A 21,704-nucleotide genomic window follows, 5' to 3' on the forward strand; every position below is an offset into this window, starting at 1 on the left:
GAGGAAACAATCCATCTTGGCACCCCTTTGTCACTCACGGCTCAGTGCTGTGGCTCCAGGGAATTGTGGTTTATTGTGGCACCAGAGCTCTCTCTCAGAGAAGGCTTAAGTGCCTCACTCAAAACTACAATTCCCAGGATCCCTTAGCATCCAGCCACGAAGGCTGCATCCACAATGCAGAAATGATCCGACACTGTTTGAACTGCTGCCTTGGCTCATGAGGAAAGGCTTGGTTGGGGATGTTTAGCCTGGAGAAGAGAAGGCTAAGAGGGAGGTCATATTGAGGAGGGAGCAAGCTTGTTTTCTGCTGCTCCAGAGAACAGAACCTGGAACAATGGATGCAAGCTCCAGGAAAAGAGATTCCAGCTCAACATCAGGAGCAACTTCCTGAGTGACAGTGGAATATGCTGCTTTGGATCATGGTGGAGTCTCCTTCCTTAGAGGTCTTTAAGCAGAGGCAGGATGGCCATCTGTTGGTGATGCTTTGATGGAGAGTTCCTGCATGGCAGAATGGGGTTGGACTGGATCAGGGCCCTTCTTGGGGTCTCTTCCAACTCTGCGATTCTATGATCCCTGGCAGCCTTAGCAAGCTATGGCTGTGGTTACTTCAACACAATGAAATATGTCAATCTGGAGCAGATTTGAATCCCGCTTCCTAAACCAGTATACAGGCAGATGTAGAGCCAGCTTGGCATAAGTGGGTTTGAGTGTTGGACAAAGACTCTGGAGACCAAGGTTCGGTTCCTCATTCAGCGATTTAAAAACCCACTAAGCCAAGTCACACTCTCTCAGCTTCAGGGGAAGGCAATGGCAAACCACTTCTGGTACAAACCCTGCCAAGAAAACCCCAGGGTAGATTTGCCATAGGGTTGCCATACATTGGAAACATACATAGGCAGCTCAGAGAGGGGGGGCAAATGGCGTCTTTCTGCTAATAGAAACATATTGGATCCTTTGGCACTACGATCCCTGCTTCTGCTACAACCAGTAGTTGTCAAATAGTAGGGCAAGACCTTGGCATCCCTGGTCCCTCCTCTTCACATGATGCATTGAGTTAAATACTGTTCTAAATTGAACAATGTTATTTCCTTATAAAATGTTAACAAGTATTAATATACCGCATTCATTTGACTATAAGTCGACCTTGTGTATAAGTCGAGGGCAGGTTTTGGGGCCAGAATTAATGGACTTTGATATGACCCCTGGATAAGTCGAGGGTAAAACTTAGGGACATGTAACAAAGGATGGAAAGGACGAAGCAAAGTAAAACGGCACTAAAGATCTTTAAACATTTTGACAGGCATCTCACCCTAAAGGTTGGATGGATGAGATAGTAGAGAGTTAATGCTTCTTTTAGGTGCACCCAGAAGATACTAAAGCTCTCACCTTTTACCAAGGCATGGTTTGTTTTTTATATATGTAAGAGTTAAAGTATTTATATTGACGCTTGGATAAGTCGACCCAGGTTTTTGGGGTCAATTTTTAAACTAAAATTTCTAAACTTATACAGGTACAGTATATGAACGTGTGAATTATTTGCAATGGCAGACCTCCTCTGGACTAATCCTGCCAAGAAAACGCCGGGATAGCTTTGCCTTAGGGTCGCCGTACATAGGAAGCCACTTGAAGTCACGCAACAATAAGAAATTACACTAAATGGGTGTATTGACAACGGCGTTATATTGATCTAATGATCGTTGCTCAAACACATAGTTAAGTAACTCAACAAACTGTCTGCGAAGAGCAGCAAACTGGGAAATAATTCCAAGAGTCATCTTAATGTAAAAGTAAAGATCCACGTAAAGATCCCTTGGAACAGACAGGCCAAAATAAAGCTGCTTCGGGTCACTTTGGAGGTATGCTGTTTAAATTATACATACGTAGTAAGAGTCCGGAAGCTGTGCCAAAGGCATGATCCAGTCCTAAGGACCGGAGCGCAGCTTTGGAGCAGCTTCTGGACTCTTAGTATGCCTGCATCATTTAAACAGCCTACCTCCAACATGACTGGAAGCAGCTTTATTTTGGCCTGTCTGTATGGGGCCTATGAGTACTGAGTTGTGAGATGTGAGCCGGTACTCACATCTCGAAATGAATTTTACAACGGAAGGAAAGAAACAGGAGACGATCGATAAAACGTGGCTACTAGGAAATGGTAAACCATGCAAGCTATGCCTCTGGTGTTAATAGTACAAGAAATAACGTGAGAGGTTTTAGGAACGCTCAAGTAACGTTGTGTTACCAAGAAAGGTTTTATTTCTTTTGCCAGTAGCTTTGTTAATTGCACAAGGAAAAAAGAAATCATTTCTTCTGTTTTTGCCATTTAATCATCACCACACGTCCTATTCTGAATGACAAACGTTAATTAAAAACAAGGCAAAATAAAAATTCACAACCTTAATTACCTATAGATCGGTCATCGAAGAAGGGTTTGAAAGAAAACTGCTTTTTTTTCTTACAAGCTTTCCACAAGTGTCACATGTTTTTTTTATTCTCTTTAAAAAGGAGGGAACAAAAAAAAAAAAGCAATCGCTAAAACAGAAATCCCCGTTAAAAAGGAACTTTACAGTCTTCTCAACAATATTAAGACAACAAAGACTAAAGCCAGTTCCATTATACTCTCCTGCAATCCATGCTTCCCCTCCTGCACCAACGCCGACTGGGATTTGAAGAGATCCGTACAAAGATTTTGAAGGAAAGGTGGCTCCTGGAGCTATGAGAGAGACTCCATAGTGTTGAATGAGGAATCCTGGGCATCCTTAAAAACTAAGATATATTGTGGTATAAAACCTATGAGGGCAGAGCCCTATTCTGAACCACGAGAGCTTATGCCATAATAAAATTTTAAGGCACTACGCACTCTTACTGTTTCGCTACCAACAAGGAAAACAAGGCTATCTCAAAGCGGCATCTGAGATAGTCCAGTACTTGCCACAGCCTTGGTTTCTATCTCAGCATGCCCTTACTCTTCCTTGGTGTTTCGATAACTGCAGCCCTACAGCAAGGACCACACCCTTTAGCAGATCTTTTCCCCCGTTGCCAAACAATCCACAATATAGGCCTTTATTGGAAGACGTTAACGTTCTCTTATTACCTCCATTCCCAGCCCGGTTTCGGGTTTTTTGCTTGAAGGCAAATAGTTATCTCGGTGCAGTTTTCATAAATTAAGAAGTTGTTCCTTTAGCAAACTCCAGACATGTTTCGGGAGAGCAACTCATGAGCCTTGGCAAATATTAAACGCCTGCACAAAGGGCTGAAAAGTTACCTCTAATGCCCCCAGACACACCTGCTGTATCCGAGACACCCTAGCAGTCCTTGCAAGATCCAACTGGAAGTACAGGTCAATACAATTACAATGTTCAGTAACAATGAATCTGAGTGTAGAAAAAAGCAACTATAATGGCTATTTGAGGCAGTAAGAGCAGCCTTCTGCAAGCTGTCACTGGCTACAACTCCCTTCACTTCACTAGGTGGGAACAATAAGTTTTGTAGTCCTAAGCATCTGGGTGTTATCTGGTTGGACCAGACAAAGCAGTGTTATCTCGAGGTACCTAGGCTAAACTGGTTTGTTTCTTTTCCATGAGGATTATCCATATCTCAGAAAGCAAAGCACCTGAGAAACATGTGTTCCTAACAGAACTAGAACACAAAATGGATTATCCCATTCCTGGAGTTTCAAACACAAAACAAACACCAAGTCTTCTGCTTGTATTCTGAATACGCCCAGCACACCCTCATTGCTCATCTCATCTGCTGAAGGTTAAATTTCCCACGAGGGCCTAAACACACAGAGCCCAACGTTTGTAGATCTGATCTAAGAAATATGTGTGCCACAAAATCAAGATTGTACAGGCCAGTTCTATGTATGTAGCCGCCTCCTCAAGTGTGAAATCCAACTCACAAACTGGGAGGGTGTTTCATCTTCCCAACCGCACATCACAGAGACTTTCTTGGGGTGCATAAAGGAGTCTCTCCAAAGAGTAATACTGATTTGAGCTCTAAAAGCAGAAGCATCAGAATTTCAAAAATCTTTGTAATGTTGCAGGTATGAACCTTCTTTGCTGTTTGTACCCCACTACCTCTTCATACCTTCACAATCCATTTTAAAAATTAAAGGGCCAATTGGGGAAAAGTGACATTGCTCAGTGTGCCACCGGTTGTTTTGTTAGCCAAGTATGTTATCAAGATCTATTGGGTTCAAAAAGCTTGCTTTTATGGAGCAATCACAAAGTTGTTCAAAAGGAACTCTTGAGGATTTTGCTTCAATTACTATGGGATGAGTATTGTAAAGGTATCACCAGTTGGAGCCATTTCTCATACTTTACGCAGTATGAAACACAGGTATCCCTGATTGATCCGCTTTCGGGGATATTGACAAATTCACCATTCAAACACTCACACAAAGAGTTTGCTGGTGAATGCTACCCTCTATGCTGTGAAACAGGTACTTCTCCTCCACTTTACGTGACAAAAATATTCTGAGGTTTTCGTTTGGGGCTTCTGAAAGCCAAGCTCTTTCATTTTCTATTTCTTCCCCTATAGCTAATCTAAGCAACACTGGAAGAACCCAAGTCTGCAAACCCTGACAAGCACAAAACAACAGGTGTGTAACTGGTGGGCATGCCAGCTGGATGTAAAACCCATACATCTTAAAAATATACAGGCTACTTCATTCTTTCTATGGGCAATGGCATGGATGGGTGGATGGAGTCAGTTTTTATTCTAAAACACAGTAGCAATGAGTTGATGAAGTGAAGAACCCACCCATCAACCCTGTACTGATATTAGTGCCATCACCGTTTCCTCTCAGGAAAAGCCCACAGGAGCCAGGTTACGATCCCAATCCAAGTCTATAGCCATAAAAGTTTACAGGTAGGTAGGACATCCTCTAATTTTTCAACTGTCCCTAATGCACAAGAGAGGCCAACGTATACATTACCCACCGCAAAAAAGTGAAACAGCAGTTAGAAAACAATTAAAAGAAAACTTTGGGGACACTCATATGAACAAGAACCAGTATAAGGCCAAGCAGCAGTTTTTCTGGCAAGAGTCGCCTGTCACCAATTTCTTTCCATGACTCTCAACGGGTGACACAGACTTGTTGTCAAGATGGTTAAGGGTCCAACCTTTTCTATTGCTGGCACAGGAAGGTTTGCTGCAGCGACTGCCCTCTTGGCTGTAACAACTGCCCAGGTGGCAGATCTCAGTTTTTGTATTAAAAAAAGAAAAGGAGTGGTAGGGGTGGGGGGTGGAAGAGAAAGACAGACAGACAGAGATGGACTGGTCCAGAGTTAAAACCCAGTATTCATCATCATCAATAATCATAGTATTAACAATAAGAATGGGATGCCTAGTGGATGTAGGCCCTGTACACAGCAGACATATCATTGTCAGATTGGTCCAATGCTTTTGCCCGTTTGTAGACCTGAAGGAGAGACAAGACGGTAAGAGATTAGTCACATCAGAAAGGAACAGTATTATTCTAATATTTAGCAGTTTCCCAGTAGAATATAAAACACCCTCAGTAACATCTAAAAACCCTCCCTTCAGGCATAGCTATGGTTTTAATGGGTGCCCCCCCAGCCAGGATCTGTGTATAGCTATGTAAACTAAGGCCTGTTACAGACTGCCAAAATAAAGCTGCTTCGGGTCTCTTTGGAGGTATGCTGTTTAAATGATGCATGCATCCTAAGAATCCGGAAGCTGCACCAAAGCTGCCCTCCAGTGCTTAGGAATGGAGTGTGGCTTTGGCGTGACTTCCGGACTCTTAGGACCCATGCATAGTTTAAACAGCATACCTCCAAAGAGACCCAAAGCAGTTTTATTTTGGCAATCTGTAACAGGCCTTAGCCTGCTGATATCAGCCCCAAGAGTATTGTACTGTAGCTATGCCATGTAAAACACCTAAAACTTTCCATTAAAATACTAATATTTTGCATTCTGTCTGGAGAAGGGGAAATATGTCCCTTCCCATACATCCATGAGGGCTTCAAAGTGAATGAGTCACTGTGATGGAATGTATGTACTGTATATGTATTCCCTGTAGTCTCAATGCTGCTACAGATCCTATTGTAAATTCTGTAAATGCCCTAGGTGCTAGTGCCATGGTGAAGGGAAATGCTCTGAACTGGTAGTGTGTGTTGCAGTTAACAGAAACAAAGGTACAGTGAGCCTACTGTATTGGCAGACTAGCCATCTGTAGATGCAAGCTGCAATAGATACAAGCTACAGGGAAAGAGATTCCACCTAAACATAAGGAGGATAGTGGAGTCACCGTCTTTGGAGATTTTTCAACAGAGGCTGGATATAAAACACCTGGAAAGGTAGTCTCAAAAACAGAAATGAGATTAGACAAGACATACCTCATTGGCTGCAGCTGCCATGGGAGTTGGATGGTTAACAGAATCACCTAGTGCAATGGCTAATCTGAGATCTTTCTGGATGTATTTCAGGTAGAAGTCTGGTTTAAAATTTCCTTGCAAGATATCTAGAAAAGAAGAGAGAAAATCCAAGGTACTTCAAATTTGGAGACCTTCTGAATGCAGCACGTTTTACAACTGAGCTGTGATGCCACCTTGTCCCTCCGTGAGTTCTAGCATTTAAAGGCCTAGCTCCAGAGACTGCCCAATTAACAAGTACTGTATATACTCATGTATAAGTCTAGAAATTTAGGTCAAAAATTGATTCAAATAAAAAAAACCTGAGTCGATTTATTCATGAGTCAATGTAAGTACTGTATTTTAAGTCTCTCACACACACACACACACACACACACATGCTCTGAAGGACTGGCCCCCTTCTCCTCTCTCATCCATTCAGCACAAATAGTTATCCCTGCTGGAATGTTGTCAGTCCTTTGGCATTGTTTTCCTTTACTTCGTCCTTTACATCTGCCATTACATGTCCCTAAGTTTAACCCTTGACTTATCCACGGGTCATATCAAAATCCATAACTATGGCCCCAAAACCTGCCCTAGACTTGTACACGAGATTGACTTATAGTCGAGTATATACGGTATGTACAGCCAGTACAGCCCCACAAATAATATCCTTTGCGTGGCTATAGAAGAGCTGAATATCTCTCACTGCAACAAATTCACCATGCACTAGAAAGGAAAGTGTGGCTTCATGAAACTTCGGAGGCAATATCTATTCCACCTCTTCTCCCACCCCTTTAAATATTTGACATTTAAAGACTTAATGCCTCTTTGTATCAAAGGAGAATGGGGGGGGGGGGGGGGGAGAAGAGCTTTACTTTGGCACTTCTGGTCCAGGAAGATGCTGGCAAGCTGCCCCTGATTGAGGATATCCAGAAGGGTCTGCTGTGACTGACCAGTCACTTGAGCCAGAGTCAGTCCTTCTGCTATTGTGGCCATGAAGCTCCCTTGGACCATGTTGACGATGAGCATCATCTTGGCAGCATTGCCCACTTCCCCTGGAAGAAAACACACACATTGTTGGCCAGCCCAATGGAAGAATGAAGTAAGGACATACACCTTATGTCAAACAGCATCTACTATTCATTCTGTAAGTAGAGGGGCACATCCCTTGAAGTCCTCCTTCTTTCAAGCCCTTATCCCAAACACTAAAGGAGGGGAAGAATAATCACTTACAAAATGTCTGTAGTTTCTTCATCATTCTCTTCTGAATTGTAGTACCTTACTGGTTCTAAGCAACTACAGTTATCTGCCCCCATCTAGCATCTTCTAAATGTATAGGATTATACTACCATCATCCCAAACTAGCAAGGTCTGTAGTTAAGAGTATCAGGAGAATTCATCAACAATGCAGCAAACAGTGTCACGCTGCCCAATTAAGCATGCAACATTCTCAACATTTGCATTAAAGATCATTAAACCTCATTATTCATCTGGCAGAGATTTTTAGTAGATGAGAACACGATCCCAAGAGGGCAGTGAAATAAAACTGTGGAAAACTAGCCAGATCTCTCTCCCACAATAGTTTTAGATCATTCCAGAACATATATCCCAGAACCAGAAACATAGCATCCATGGATTTGTATGTTCCCCATCTTACTTGAGATAAATGTGTGACTGTCTGCTTCTCAAATCCTTTTTACTCTAGACTGTATCTGTGATATATTTTGGGCCCTGGAACCTAGTTCAGATGTTTTGGTCCAAAAACAGTATGCTGATTTCTTTCAGTATTCCAACTTTTTAAAAATGTGGAGATTTATTTAATATGAGAATACTTACTGCTTAAGCCTATTCTGGGTAGGCATCAGTGGATGTAGACTACCTCTGCCTATGATCACACTATTATAGTTCTTTTCAGAACAGAAGTGGGAGTTTTACCTAGAAAAAAAGAGGTCTTTCCCATTGCCTGGAAACAACTACTGCAGTCTTCGTATAAACCTCTGTCTCCAGCCGCTAGTATCACCAACATCCCATCATTAGACAACTGTTGGTTCCCTGAAACTGGTGCCTCCAGAAAGCGACCACCTCTGGATACAATCACCTAAAAGGAACAGGAGGAGAAATGTCCTGCTCATTCACACACAGAAGTTGTTATCAACAAAGATTTTCTTTTTAAAAGCTGTATCACATTACCATCTTGAGGAAAAAATGTATTACTGTACAGGAACACTGATGAACTCCCACCAGCCACTGCTCAAGATGCTTTGAACTAACAGGATTTAAAAATACTGTATGGCCTAAATCCAATTGCTAGTCCCAACTATATGAACGGAAATTTGTTAGCACTTACATAAGGTCTATTCATTTAATGGAACTGATTTAACTGGATTTGGGCCTTAACTGCTAATGCATGGATGGGAAACATCTTGGGGATAGCAGAACAAGAACATGGCCATACCCAGCACCACTGACAAGTGCTGCCTGGCCTACTCCAGCATTTTGACGCCATTCAGTCCATGGTGGTTACCTGGGCCAGTTCTGTAACAGTGTCTGCATCAACAGTTGACATGTCCACGTAGCACTTCCCTGGACGTATACCCTGGAGTACCCCACTAGGACCAAGCACCAGCTGTGGGAACAGAAGAGCGGTAAAGCAATAGGGTGTCTGCAAAGACAAGTTACCCTTCCCAATGCCAAAGCAGCCTCCACTGACATCCTCTCACTAAAATATCCAACTGCTATGTAGCATCAGCATTAACTATACAGAGAACAGAGCTGTTCAATATTTGAAGTGCAGGAGTGACCCACTTCCATGGCTAGGGACCACACTGGTCTGCTCCAATCCCACCAGGAACTGAAATCCTTGTTAATGGGAAATCGGGTACAAAAGCTACAGTTTAGCTTTAAAACAAGACATATGGTAGTGTGTACCTTGTTTCTACGTTGATAGCTTTGCTCCTATGAATTCCAACTAATTTTGAAACAAAGTCCATACTTACTATATATGTTGCTTTTAAATCAAATTGCTGCATTTTGCCTGGTGGGCTGCAAACAGATTCAGGGTTTGCATGTAGCTGCTGAGTTGCCATCCCTGTGTTAGTGGATGTTTTACACATACTAGTTGCAGAGAAAGAGTTTGTTCATTATGTTAACACCAGAGAGTTTTGACTAACAAGTACTTATGCTACCAGACTGTTAAATGGGGCAGCTACTGTGGATAGAGAATGACATCTAAAAATAAACAAGGAAACAAATGGGATCAGATAGGGGATGATGGCAAAGGCTTCTTACCAGAGACAAGTTGCCAGTTACAACAGACAACAGTAGGCTAGATGAACAAATAGCATGACCTGGTATAAAGACAGCTTTCTATTTCCTCTATATCCGGCTCAAATCAATTCCATAGTCATACTTAATTTACTTAAGCTACTGCATAAACTTGATTTTGGATTATGCACTCATCTTGCTCAAGTTATGGGTCCCGCCTTATGTCCCTTTTTGGAAGAAAGGCAGGATAAAAATAAAATAAATAATAAATAATAAATAAATGGGGAGGACTCTGAAGCCTAAACACCCATTTAAAAAAATCACACCCAGTTGTGTCCATGCTTTCACCATTGCTGCCAAATGTCTTGAGAATTTACAAAGCACTGAACAGCCTTGAAATGTTGTCTTTTTGACTTACAACTCTAGATTTAAAGACCCCATTCTTCCACCCTTCCTTTCTTCCCTAGTTCTGAATTTATCACAAACTAATATATCTACTCCTGCAGCCATTAAAGCTATAAAAACCTTGTAGGACTGGTGTGCTTCACACAAAGATGGAGAGATCCTAAAACAGCTGGACAACCCTGAGCACAAATTAAAACCAATGTAACAGCTAGCAGAGCTTAATCTGAATGTCTACTACCTCCTCCTACAGTCTATCTTAAAAGAGTAACTAAATGCAGACTCTGGCTTCATAATCAGACAGCTTTTCTCCTCTGCCTGCTTCAGTTTACTTCTAATGTGCTGAAGAAATACTGGGAGAACTCAAAAGTTTGCACTTAGTCATGAAACCAAGATTTAAGCTCCATCTCCTGATGGTCTCATCCTCTGTTTCTCAACTGTAAAATAAGAATAAGGATCTTTCACAGCATTTACTGTTGTGAAGTAAAATAAAAATAAAAATTATGTAAAGCATGTTAAACCTCAGCCTGTAGGAAACTGCCACACAAACTGAGACAACAGCCTGCACACAAGGCTATATATCTCAATCCAATGGTGACCCAGAGATGTATTCTGGTCATCTGGTCAGAGATGTATTCTGGCCTCCTCCTAACTCAGGTAATATTACTCCGAAGTCACACCACACACTTTTCCCAGTGAGAGCAGGGTTCCTGGATAACAGTATGCTTCCCCTCCCTTCCACATCCCTTTGTTACTGCTATGAAGGAATCCTAGCATATTAGACTCTCGCCAAGGGAGAAGTATTTACCTGCTGAAAGTAAGACCAAGCCTAAGTATGCTGCATGGTCCCTCACTCCTCCCAGGGACAGAGAATGGAGGATGCCTCCAATATCGTGGCTCGGTGTTTCAATTCAGCTTTTCTCATAGCATCACAAGGCGGCCTGACACAAACCAACTTCCCCTTTCATGTTCCCAAAGGAAACTGGGCAAAAGACACTTATAAACCTAGGTCTACAATATAAACATTCTAAAGCCAAGATGCTAATGGACAACCCTTATATTCTACAATGATTTGCTCTGCTAGGATGTTTTCTTGTTTAAAAGCAGGAATTTAATTTCTGTACCTTCACAGCCTATCATGAAAGAGTCACAAAGCTAATCATCTGGGATCTTTAGAAGGATCATTCATCTGGAACCAAGGTTTAGATAGAACAGTTTTGGGCAGCACAGGACAAGTCAGCTGTGAAAAGGAAAATGTACACAGAGGCTGCAGGGCCGAGAAAAGAGATAATCCTTACATCCTTGGCTGCCTTTGGGTCGGATACGCAGGCGAAAGTGATGTCACAGGTCGAGACAACTTCAGCGGGGGTTCTTCCTAACCTTGCCCCCTCCTGGATGAACAAATCACACTGCAAAAGTCACAGACCCAGATGTGAGAAATGGAAACCACTGAACAAAGCAGGCCTACTCAAGTCTTTGTTCTACCAGAGATATTTTGAAACAGAGCTTTGTTTTTTGGGATGAATGTATGTCACATTAATCTAAAGACTGTATCTTCTCTGTAGAGATCACCATTTTCCTCTGACTAGTGGCTTTCAAGCCACTGTGTTCCTTTCTCTATGGTTCCGCAAAAGCTTGTTAAGCCCACGGACCCCTTGACCATCTAACTGTAGCCATGGCCAGCAGCAGCTCCAGGTCAGAGCTAAAATTCAGAATGTTAGAGGTTAACTCTTATCTTACTAATGTTGGAAGAAAACAACCTGCTTCCTTCTGGTAGGGTGGCTACAGGACACGATTCTTGACACTAGCTTCTGTCATTCTCCTGTGAACAATGAGACCAATTCACCATCACAACAGTCTTGACTGGCAAAGTGGTGGCACTGATACCAAGCTGTGAAGCATGGATATCTTAGCAGAATGCAATCTATTTCAACCCATGCCTTGCCCAGCCCTTGTAATCAAATCTCCTCAGAGCTCAGCAGAACTTTAAGGATAGGAGATGGATATCCTCTCCCACACCACACCACACATGAAAATCTGTGGGATATTCATTATTTGCCAAAAAATTGGTACTGAACTAATGAGATCAAAGCTGTTCTAGTAGTGCTCAGAAGGCAGAGCTTCTGTTACCAGCCACAAGAATAGCACATATTTGGAACAAAAAGATGAAGCAGAGGGAAGAAAAATGTTACCATAGCTACTATAGTCTGGTACGATAAATTAACCTGGTACAGCCAAAGCAGTAAGAGAGCTCAAAATGCATGCATATCTCAAACAGTTATTTTGAATGTGACTGGTAGAACAGCTAAGGTTTTTGGCTAACTGGCTCCTCTTATCTCACATTTCGCTAAACAAGGAAGCCAGAGTTTGGGATGTTCTCTTGATCTGAGGTCAACAACTCAAAAGTTACCAAAGTATTATGACTAAGTCTCTGAAATCCAAAGCTCTGCCTAGGTCAGGAGTGGTTAGAAGATAGATTGGGATGTACTACAGAGTCTCTCTTAATTGAAATACTTGAGACCTGAAGTACTTGGGATTTCAGGTTTTTAAAATTTATTTTGGAATACCTGTATTTCCATACATGTACCTAATGAGATGGGACCCAAGTCTAAACACAAAAATTGTTTCATATACACCTTATACACATAGCCTGAAGGCAATTTTATACAATATTTTAAAATAATTTTGTGCATGAAACAAAGTTTGTGTGCACTAAACCATCAGAAATCAAACGTATCACTATTTAAGCCACCCATGAAAAAAAGTTTGGTTTTGGGAATATTTCGGATTTCAGAATTTCTGATAAGAGAGACTCAACTTGTAGGAAACCTGAGCAATTTACAGAAGTCTGACAAATGTCTCCTGTTACTATTTGTTGAACACTAGCAATAGCAACTGACCTATTCGAATCCTCCTTGCTATAGTAACTGAAATAAAGACATCTTGAGCATTTTGCATCTGGCACCATTTGGAGGATCTGGGCTTTAATAAATAATAATAATAATAATAATAATAATAATAATAATAATAGTTGTTGTTGTTATTATTATTTAAAAAGAACCAAGAACCTTGTCTGCCTGCTCCAGTTCCAAGTAGCTCTGGTACACTGTTTGACATCAACTCACCTTTTCTAGAGGAGAAACTCACCTTTTCAGCAGTCCGGTTCCAGACTGTAACAGTATGACCCATTTTTAGTAAGTTGGACACGATGCCACTTCCCATCAGGCCAAGGCCAAGGAACCCTATCCTAGGTGGGAGAGGAAAATGTTGTTACTGGAAGTCTGTGTAGGAAGGGCACATGAGGGTAATAAAAGCCTTCTCCTATTGACTACGATCTATATATACCCATGTTTTTAAGATCTTTGAATGTATGTTTTAGATAATGTTCTGGTTTTTAAAACGTATGATGTATGCTAATTTATGTCTTAATGTGCTATTTTATTTTTTAGCATATTCATTCCTTTGACTGTAAACCGCTTTGATCTATCGGAAAAGCGGTCTATAAATAAACAATTTATTTAATTTTATTATTTAAGGATGGCTGGCATTTCTTCATGGCAGGAGCTCCTCCCTCCTTCCCAAGGTTCCAGCTTCATGCAACACAGGTGAGCCATGGGATGCTGTGTTTTAGGGCTTTAGTACAAGAGACCTAATCTTCTCAAGGGAACAATACAAAGTATAGGTTCAAATAGAGTATAAAGTATCATTCAAGTAACACATACAAGCAGGCAACCTGAGGCATGTCTTTCTGCTTACAAAGGTATGGAATCCTTCTCCTTGAAGAACAATTATAAGGAGACCCATATTACAGACAAGTTGTCACAGGCAGTGCACAAATGGCTTAGCACAGTACAGTAAAAAATGTCTTGGGTTTGCACGTGAAAGCTCACAACCCGATGGATACCTCCCTCTCTCAGACTATTTGCCTTACCAGGCTGCTGTGAGGATAAAATGAGGTGATTTGGAAGAAACTATTTTGAGGATCTAGCAGTGCAATAACAAAAGCTTACAGGCACTGATTTTTTTTAAAACAAATCTCTTACAAAAGACAAGATTGTTATGAACATACTATAGAAATCCTGCTCCTGTACATTATGAAGACACAGTGGCTGAAATCCAGTATCTTCTCAGCACAGCACAAATTATCCGCAAGCTGAGATATACCATACCAGCACTACACAACTGCCATGCAGAATACCAACATTGCACAACTGGGTGGCATCACCAATGTACAACTACAATATGCAACATTGCTGCATGAGCAACTCTGCTTCTACTACTGTCAGCAGACTGTAGCTGTTGTACTAAGGTGAACAATTCACATAACATTGATCATTAAATGCTTGCGTGTGAAAATAATATATCCCAGAATCCTGTAGTGATTTTGCTGAATTCTATTCCCCCAATTGTTTTACAGACCACTAATGTTTCTTCTGAGACACATCTACTACTATTGCCATCTCAGATTCCACAACACTGAGCAGCTTCTGCAGCCAGCAACAAGCACATCAAACTAACTACTATTGGCATCCAAAGACTGAATGAGGGGGTATGACTTCTCTCAGTGGAACATTTGGTATCTTAGTGCGCAATTCACAGACAAAAAAGAAGTCTGGACATTGCTTTTTTGGATCCTATACAAGGGACTAAGGCATTGTTTCCATTCATACACTGGTAGCCTTTCTAGGTTTAGAGACAAGGAAAGCCACAGCTAAAGGCCATAATTCCTTATCTAAACAAGTACCAAACAAAGTGGGGCACACCAGTTGTGGTTAAGAGCCTGCACTCAATTACTAGTAAAATGTAACAACAGCTACAAGGCTTGTGGATACCTGACAGAAACAAAGACCAAGCTATCAGGGACTTCTTTGAGTTCATCCTAACAAAGCACATTCTTAAGCATTTTAGCTTCCTGTATGTCAGCTCTTTCAGCTCACAGCTGGCTGCACTTGCAAAGCTTAAGTAAACCAACATGAAAGAACTGTGGCAGGCCACAGTTATAATGGCATCACAGCCAGGATTCACCCCAGCTGCACTTGTCAGCTTATGAGTTACCATGGGGAAGAATTTACCTGAATGCCTTCATAGTTATTTTAATTTCCTTTCAGCAAGCCTGAAAAACTGCCATCCTCAGAAGGCTACAATACCAAACAGGCTGCAGCCTCCTCTGCATCAGAGTAGGAGGGAAATCGCTTCCGAGGGCAAGGCAGGAAGTGAAACTGTGGCTCCTGTCACTCTAGAAAGGAGAAGGGAAGCGCAGGAAGCGCCAGAAGGCCCAAATGTCACAAAATGCTGCTTCTGGAAGGTACAAGCGCTCCATCTCTTCCCCCTCCTCCTTCTGGTGGTTTGGAGTTAGTGGTTAAACAGACCTTGTCACATGAAGAGCGCTGAAATTTTGGTTGGGCAAACATACAGCAGAGGCAACGCCCAAAAGATTCTTACCATAACACTGTGCTGTGACAGACACTTTCACATTTCAAAAACCATTCAACAATCCAGAAGGGAAACTCCCTTAAATGCCCAGGAGGCTTTGTGTTACTTTTAAACGATCGCAGTTGTATTCTGACCTTCCTCAAATATGCTCAAAGGGCATGTATAGGGGGTGGTATTCCTATTTTAGCCACACAACCACCCTGTGAAATGAGTTAGGCTAGAAGAAAGTGATTAGCACAAAATCACAGAGCAGGCTTTTTAGTTTAAACTTTACACTTTCTGATTCAATAATTAAATCGGGAAGATGGATGCCTCAAAGCCACGTTATTAGGGCATTATGTATATGTACACCTTGAATTGTACAAGTGGATTCACATTGCAGAATTAAACCAATCTGATAAGCATTTTAACTGCCACAACTCAATCCTACAGAATCCTGAGATTTGTAGTTTGGTGAGGTGTTCAGCCTGGTCTATCAGAACACTCTGGCATTTCACTAAAGTACAAAATCCAAGATAGCATCATGGCAGTTAAAGTGCTGTCAAAATGCTGTGCCGTGTGGATACACTCTTAGATTCACCACAAAGTGAGAGATCAGTGGACAAAATGGCTTATTGCCATTAACCATGACTGTGTCACTGGGTGCCATTCAGAGCTTAGAAAAGGTATCTTTTTTTAACTATAGGAACAAAAATCCCCTCCATGGCTATCAGCATTCTTAAGAGACTCAGTCCAATTTTGAAAACCTCTGCAGTCTCACGGTCAAAAGACAGCCATAGGAAAAAAAACAATACAGGAAAGGAAAAAGTTCAACAAACAGACTCTTACTTCTTGTCTGTAGGAGTGATGCTGCCATTTATAGCTGTGCTGTCTGCTGCCTGAATGGATGTGGACCCGGTTTCCTAGGAGAGAAAAAACACACCCACAAGAGGTAATTGTACACTAGAGAAACAGGCAGTAATCTTGAGACACCAACAAAGGCCAGGCAAAAGCAAAGTCTGCTGTACCTCTTCACACACCTTCAGCTTCTTTGTGATGGCCTGGTAGCAAACAGCTGGCTGCATGGGGAAAGAAAAACAATACATTTTGAGTACGTACAACTTCTTTCATGCAGGCTGAATAGACTCGCATTGGCCCCTTACAGACAGGCAAAAATAAAGCTGCTTTGGGTCACTTTGGAGGTATGCTGTTCAAATGATGCATGTGTCCTAAGAGTCCAGAAGCTGCGTCAAAGCTGCACTCACTGGATCATGGCTTTAGTGCAGCTTCCGGACTCTTAGGATGCATGCATCATTTAAACAGCTTACATCCAAAGTGACATGAAGCAGCTTTATTTTGGCCAGTCTGTATGGGGCCATACTCTGCAGAAAGAGGTGACTCATTCTAAACAGCCAAGGACCTCCACCCCAAATTGACTTTCTGTGCAAGAAAATACTTTCCCCCCCCCCCCACCTCTATTGCAAGGGTCAAAAATCCCTCCTTTAATCCCACACTCGACCCCTTCAACCTTGTGCACTTCCATATAAGATTAAGACTGTGTCAATAAAGAACAGGAGCTACTGAGTTGACCTGCAGTAATATACTTGCATGGAATAACAGTGAATAGCTACTTCTCAAACCTGTTTCTTGCAGATGGCTTATGGACTACTCCTTAAAGAAGCTTTCAAAGGCTGCTTTTTCCTCTGGCTTTAGATAATCTCCACTCTGAGCATCCCAAATCATTATGACCATACTTTTACCCTTGGCCCATGACATTTTGTCTCAGGATTGGAGAATGGGATTGGATTCCACCACAAGCAATCTATGGGTCAACTGACACTAGGGGTATGGCCATGCCCTCTGATGTCATATGATTCTCAGCAGAAATGCTGGGTAGTTTTGCTACCCGATGCATCTTTATGAAACCAGGCTCTAGTATGCTGTAGTGCCCCATGTGCAGAATGGGGGAGTAGTGTTCAGGGAGTGCCAACAAAAACACTTTGCTTTGCTCCCACATCCCCTCTTCAGCTGGAAAGGTGGTTGTTGATGACCCTTCAAGTTGTTTCTGATGAGGAAGCAAAACAAAGTACACTCAGCTGGTGCTTACAAGGGTTCCATTAAAGTACTAGCTGGGAGGCAGGTGGATCACACCTCATCCTTTTTTCCACTACGAAGGAGGAGAAGCTATATGTTCTCAGCTGACAGTCACAGGACATATCTGGCATCATTGGCTGAGAGGCAAAATCAATTCCACTCTTTTCTTCTCATATGGGGCCACTCATTTTCCATCAGTGTCCCCAAAACTGGATGAGTATCAAGCTGGATCTCAGCTAGCTCCTGCAAACACCAGCTAAGAGCAAGATAAACCCATCCTATCTCCAGAGATCTCCAGAGATTCTCTTGCAAGTCCAAGGACATACACTGCATGGATCTCTCTCCAGAAAGGATGGGTTGGGATTTTGTGGAGGAGCTGACCCCGGAGTCCCTGATAGGCCGGATCCTGAGCCTGGGAAAAATGAACTCGGCCTGCAGACAGGAGAGTCCCTTCTTTGCTTTATATTATGGGTGGGCAACTTGGGGTCCAGTGGCTTGGCCTACAGTTTCTATCCATCCCAGTCAGCAAGGACAATAGCAAGAGACTATGGGAGTTTTGGGTCAAAACATTTGGAAGGCCAACTGTTCCACAACCCACTGTATATTTTACAAATGACTGCTTCTTATGGAAATCTGAAGATGAGACAGAGCCTCTGCTGTGGAAGAATTTGCATCTAGGAATGCCAAAGCAAAGCTTATCAGAGTTGTTTCAGAGACTTCAACTCCTGAAGATGACACTAGATAAATTCATCACCTAAACCTATGGCTCACCTTCTCTGTCTGGCTAAGCAGGAAGTGATGGAAATGCGGGTCACCATCTTTCACAGGCTGTAATAGCAAAGAGGCAAACTGAGAAACCAAGACAACCAAACTTCACATCTGAAGAGACCCCATACACATTTTGATTTAAGCCAGAGCTCTTCTAGATTCTGATGAAGTTTCTTGAAATCCTTCAGAGAACAGTTGTGCTTATCTCCCTACTTACTACAGGATATGTGTAAAGAAATATGAATTAAGAAGTGAAAATTAACACTCTAGTAGATACAGGCTGTGGAGCTCACCTAACAAAAAACTTGGAATCTGAAATGAATTTTCTGCACATATTACATCAAATTGCCTGCTTGCTAAAAATCACCCACAGCAACCTATGGAAGAATGTTTGGAAATGACTGCTCTGGATAGATTCCACATAAAGCATCTCCTATAAAAGCACTATCCAGTTCAAAAACAGAGCCCATCTTGATTCGATAATCTCTGAACTACAATTTCTATCACATTTATTAAGCAGCAAACAGAGTGAACAAAATGTGATTTGTCTCTGAGAAATTACATTTCAGATTGCGCTGTACATGTTTCAGTCCCTTTGGATCAAGGTGACAGACAAAAGAGGAATGCTGAGTTGAAAATGGGAAGAGGTGGGCAAGAATCACTAGTAGAAGGCTATGGTCTGACAAGGAGAAGACTGAAAATGGAAGAGCAATGAAGTGAAGAAGGTCCCCTCCTCAGATCCCTAAGAATGTAGGAATAAAGCCTTCTATTAAGGAACTGTGCTCTGTATAAAATAGGCTATTATGATCCAATTCTGGGCCCAAACAGGTACTTTCAGGGAGTTCATTGTGGCAGTGGAGTTTAAACTGCAAGGGATTTTATTTTTGGATAATTTGGGTGCAAATTCCTCCCAAAAACTATTTGGAATTTAAATATACATGCATACATTGGAAGACTTTAGGGGACTGGCAAGAGGCTTTGGTGGCCGCAAATGTGGAGTTTAGGGGTCATATGTAGCCACACTGTTTTCTTACTCCTGCCCTAATACTTCCTATTACAGCAGTTTGTCTGCTGCTCACTTTGACTGCGAAAAATGTGAAGTTTTAAATCACCTCGCTTACACTTGGTGGCCATTTAAAGCCAGCGACGGTGCCAGTCATCATTCTCTTCACTGTGCTTGATTCAGGGATTGTCAGGTCCTGTGGAGAAAGAAAAAGACTGATCAAGAAATCAGTTCAGTGACAAGGTTCCAAAAACTATTGTGTGCAGGAAGCCTTTGGGATACTTGAACTGCAGCCATAAAATTATGCTAGGAATCTCATGAAGTACAGACATATCTATTAACAAAGACAAAGATACTCCTTTTTACAACATCTTTCTATGCTCATTCAGCCAAGCCCCGGTTTCCTCTTTATTCTCTGACTACCTGGAATTCCTTTAGCAACATTAGCATTCAAAGAATATTGAAAAGGGGCTGGGGAAACAGAATTTTGGTATTGGTTTGCAGCAGTATGTCTGCAGTAAACAATGCAATGAAGCTTGAGCTGGGGGAAAAATATAATTCTAATTTAGCAATTATGCTACAGACATGTGTTTCTGCCTGTCACAGGCAAAACATATAGCAGTTGCCCTGAGAATTCCTTACTGCTCATGCATTAACAGCACAACAGAGAAAAATGGGAAAGCACATGAACCTGCCTCACCAATGTTAAAAAAAATTGATATCTCATGATATGGCGAAAGTACAACAGCCTCCGTTTAGTTAGATGGCTTCTAGGGAGTTTGGACCTGCTTTGCTCTAGGGCTCATTTATTTGTCTTTTCAACAGTCTACATCTACAGTATCCTTAGAACTTCTCCAGCACCACATCTCAAATGAGTCCTGTTCCTACTGGTTTCTTCACTGTCCAGCTCTCACAAGCATACACAGAAACAGGAAATAAGACAGTATGGACCGTCCTAACTTTAGTATTCAATGATATATCTTTACACTTCAGGATTGTGTCTAATTTCTACACAGCTGTCCTTCCAAGTCCTAGTCTCCTTCTGGTTTCGTGACTGCAGTCTCCATTCAGATTAATTCTCACTACATGTCACCTAACCATACCATTAATTCTTACGTTATCTTCCAACCACATCATAATTAAGAGACTGTTTTTAAAGCAAAAGGTAAACATGTTGTATTTCTCTCCTTGACAAGAAATTATAATTTAGACCAATCCTCCCAGATGTGCTGCAATTGAACTCCCATTACTTTTGCAACATGTCTAATCATTGAAGACAGTTGATTTGGCATGGTGGAAGCTTAGTCCAACAAAAGGGTGATTCAGATAACAACTGGCTGTTCTGAGCTTCTTATTTTCCCCGCAAGTATTGGTTCTTCCAGTTCCAACCTCTACTGGGCAAAGTCCAGGCATTAGTAGGCTTAAATCTTAAATCACTTTCATTTAAAAGTTGCAAGAAAGCAACACAAAGAGAAGAATAGTCGGCCACACAACCAGAGCCTTATAATTTGCTAGGCAGATGTTAGAGACTGTAGACTGCAATCCTAGGCATAACTTACCCAAGACTGATGGAATTTAGCAGAATTAACTTCTGAGCAGGAATGTGTGGGATCAGCAGTAATGTATGCCCCCTTCTGCCTTCTCATGTAACATAAATGCCACCTCATCTATTTGCATTACCAGATTCCATTACCATAAAACAGTTTAGAGTGTATCCACTTTTTCTGTCCATGTCTGTGTGTCTTGGACAGAACAGGATGTGCTGCTTCCACCGGACAATAACTTTGCATTATACCAGACAGCCAGATCAGGTAGTCTTTTCACTTGTTTCAAATAAGAATTCTAGAATCAATGCTTTTTCCTTCCTACCACCACTGCAACCAAGAAATCATTTGTGTATCATACAAAGGAGGATTGTATTTTCATGGTTCGGTTTAGCTATCCTGCTTTTATGCTTCCATTTGTGTGAGGGGTGTGACAGACTTTTTAAGGACTAAAAGATGAGGGGAAATTTAATGAAATAAAGTAAAACAACACATATACTGTAGGAAGGTGCCCTTTATTATCTAGATCAGCACTTCTTAGGCTATCTGATATAAGTTACAGGCAACATGCCAGGGACCTGTACCATATTTATGTCCACTGACTACAACTGCTCCTTTCGTTACTGGAAACTCTCTGAAAAGCGGCAACCAATGGCTCATATGCTGGCATCAGTTCAGGGACCACCACTTTGTGTAGCAATGTTTGACTTCCACCCTTACAGTTATCGTACCGATAAAGCATCCCATAGACGCCATTGCTTGGAATCGATTTTTTTTTCCCAAATTGTCTTATGTGAAATTTGCAAATCCACCACATTTTGAATAGGAAAATTAAAAACT

At 41.7% G+C, this 21,704-nt stretch overlaps 1 protein-coding gene across 11 annotated transcripts in view; it reads right to left on the reverse strand.

Moving 5' to 3' along the window:
* Window positions 1-2,208: 2,208 nt before the first annotated feature.
* Window positions 2,209-21,704, reverse strand: part of GLYR1 (glyoxylate reductase 1 homolog) — a 36,153-nt gene continuing 16,657 nt past the window's right edge. For 2 of the 11 annotated variants that reach the window (XM_089540933.1, XM_089540939.1), the window contains 11 exons: window positions 19,430-19,516; window positions 18,321-18,377; window positions 16,484-16,534; window positions 16,305-16,378; window positions 13,191-13,290; window positions 11,342-11,434; window positions 8,902-9,003; window positions 8,313-8,475; window positions 7,253-7,432; window positions 6,360-6,484; window positions 2,209-5,422 (listed from right to left, as the gene is read on the reverse strand). In XM_089540933.1, the coding sequence (XP_089397059.1) occupies window positions 5,348-5,422; window positions 6,360-6,484; window positions 7,253-7,432; window positions 8,313-8,475; window positions 8,902-9,003; window positions 11,342-11,434; window positions 13,191-13,290; window positions 16,305-16,378; window positions 16,484-16,534; window positions 18,321-18,377; window positions 19,430-19,516 (1,107 nt within the window). In that variant the 3' untranslated portion in view covers window positions 2,209-5,347. Of the gene's footprint in view, window positions 5,423-6,359; window positions 6,485-7,252; window positions 7,433-8,312; window positions 8,476-8,901; window positions 9,004-11,339; window positions 11,453-13,190; window positions 13,291-16,304; window positions 16,379-16,483; window positions 16,535-18,320; window positions 18,378-19,429; window positions 19,517-21,704 lie in introns of all 11 variants that reach the window. The other 9 variants (XM_089540929.1, XM_089540938.1, XM_089540932.1 and 6 more) reach the window with 8 other exon arrangements.

The sequence above is a fragment of the Sceloporus occidentalis genome, unplaced genomic scaffold (genome assembly GCF_023333645.1).
Source record: "Sceloporus occidentalis isolate IW3139 unplaced genomic scaffold, rSceOcc1.0.p SCAF_10, whole genome shotgun sequence".
Taxonomy (NCBI): Eukaryota; Metazoa; Chordata; class Lepidosauria; order Squamata; family Phrynosomatidae; genus Sceloporus; species Sceloporus occidentalis.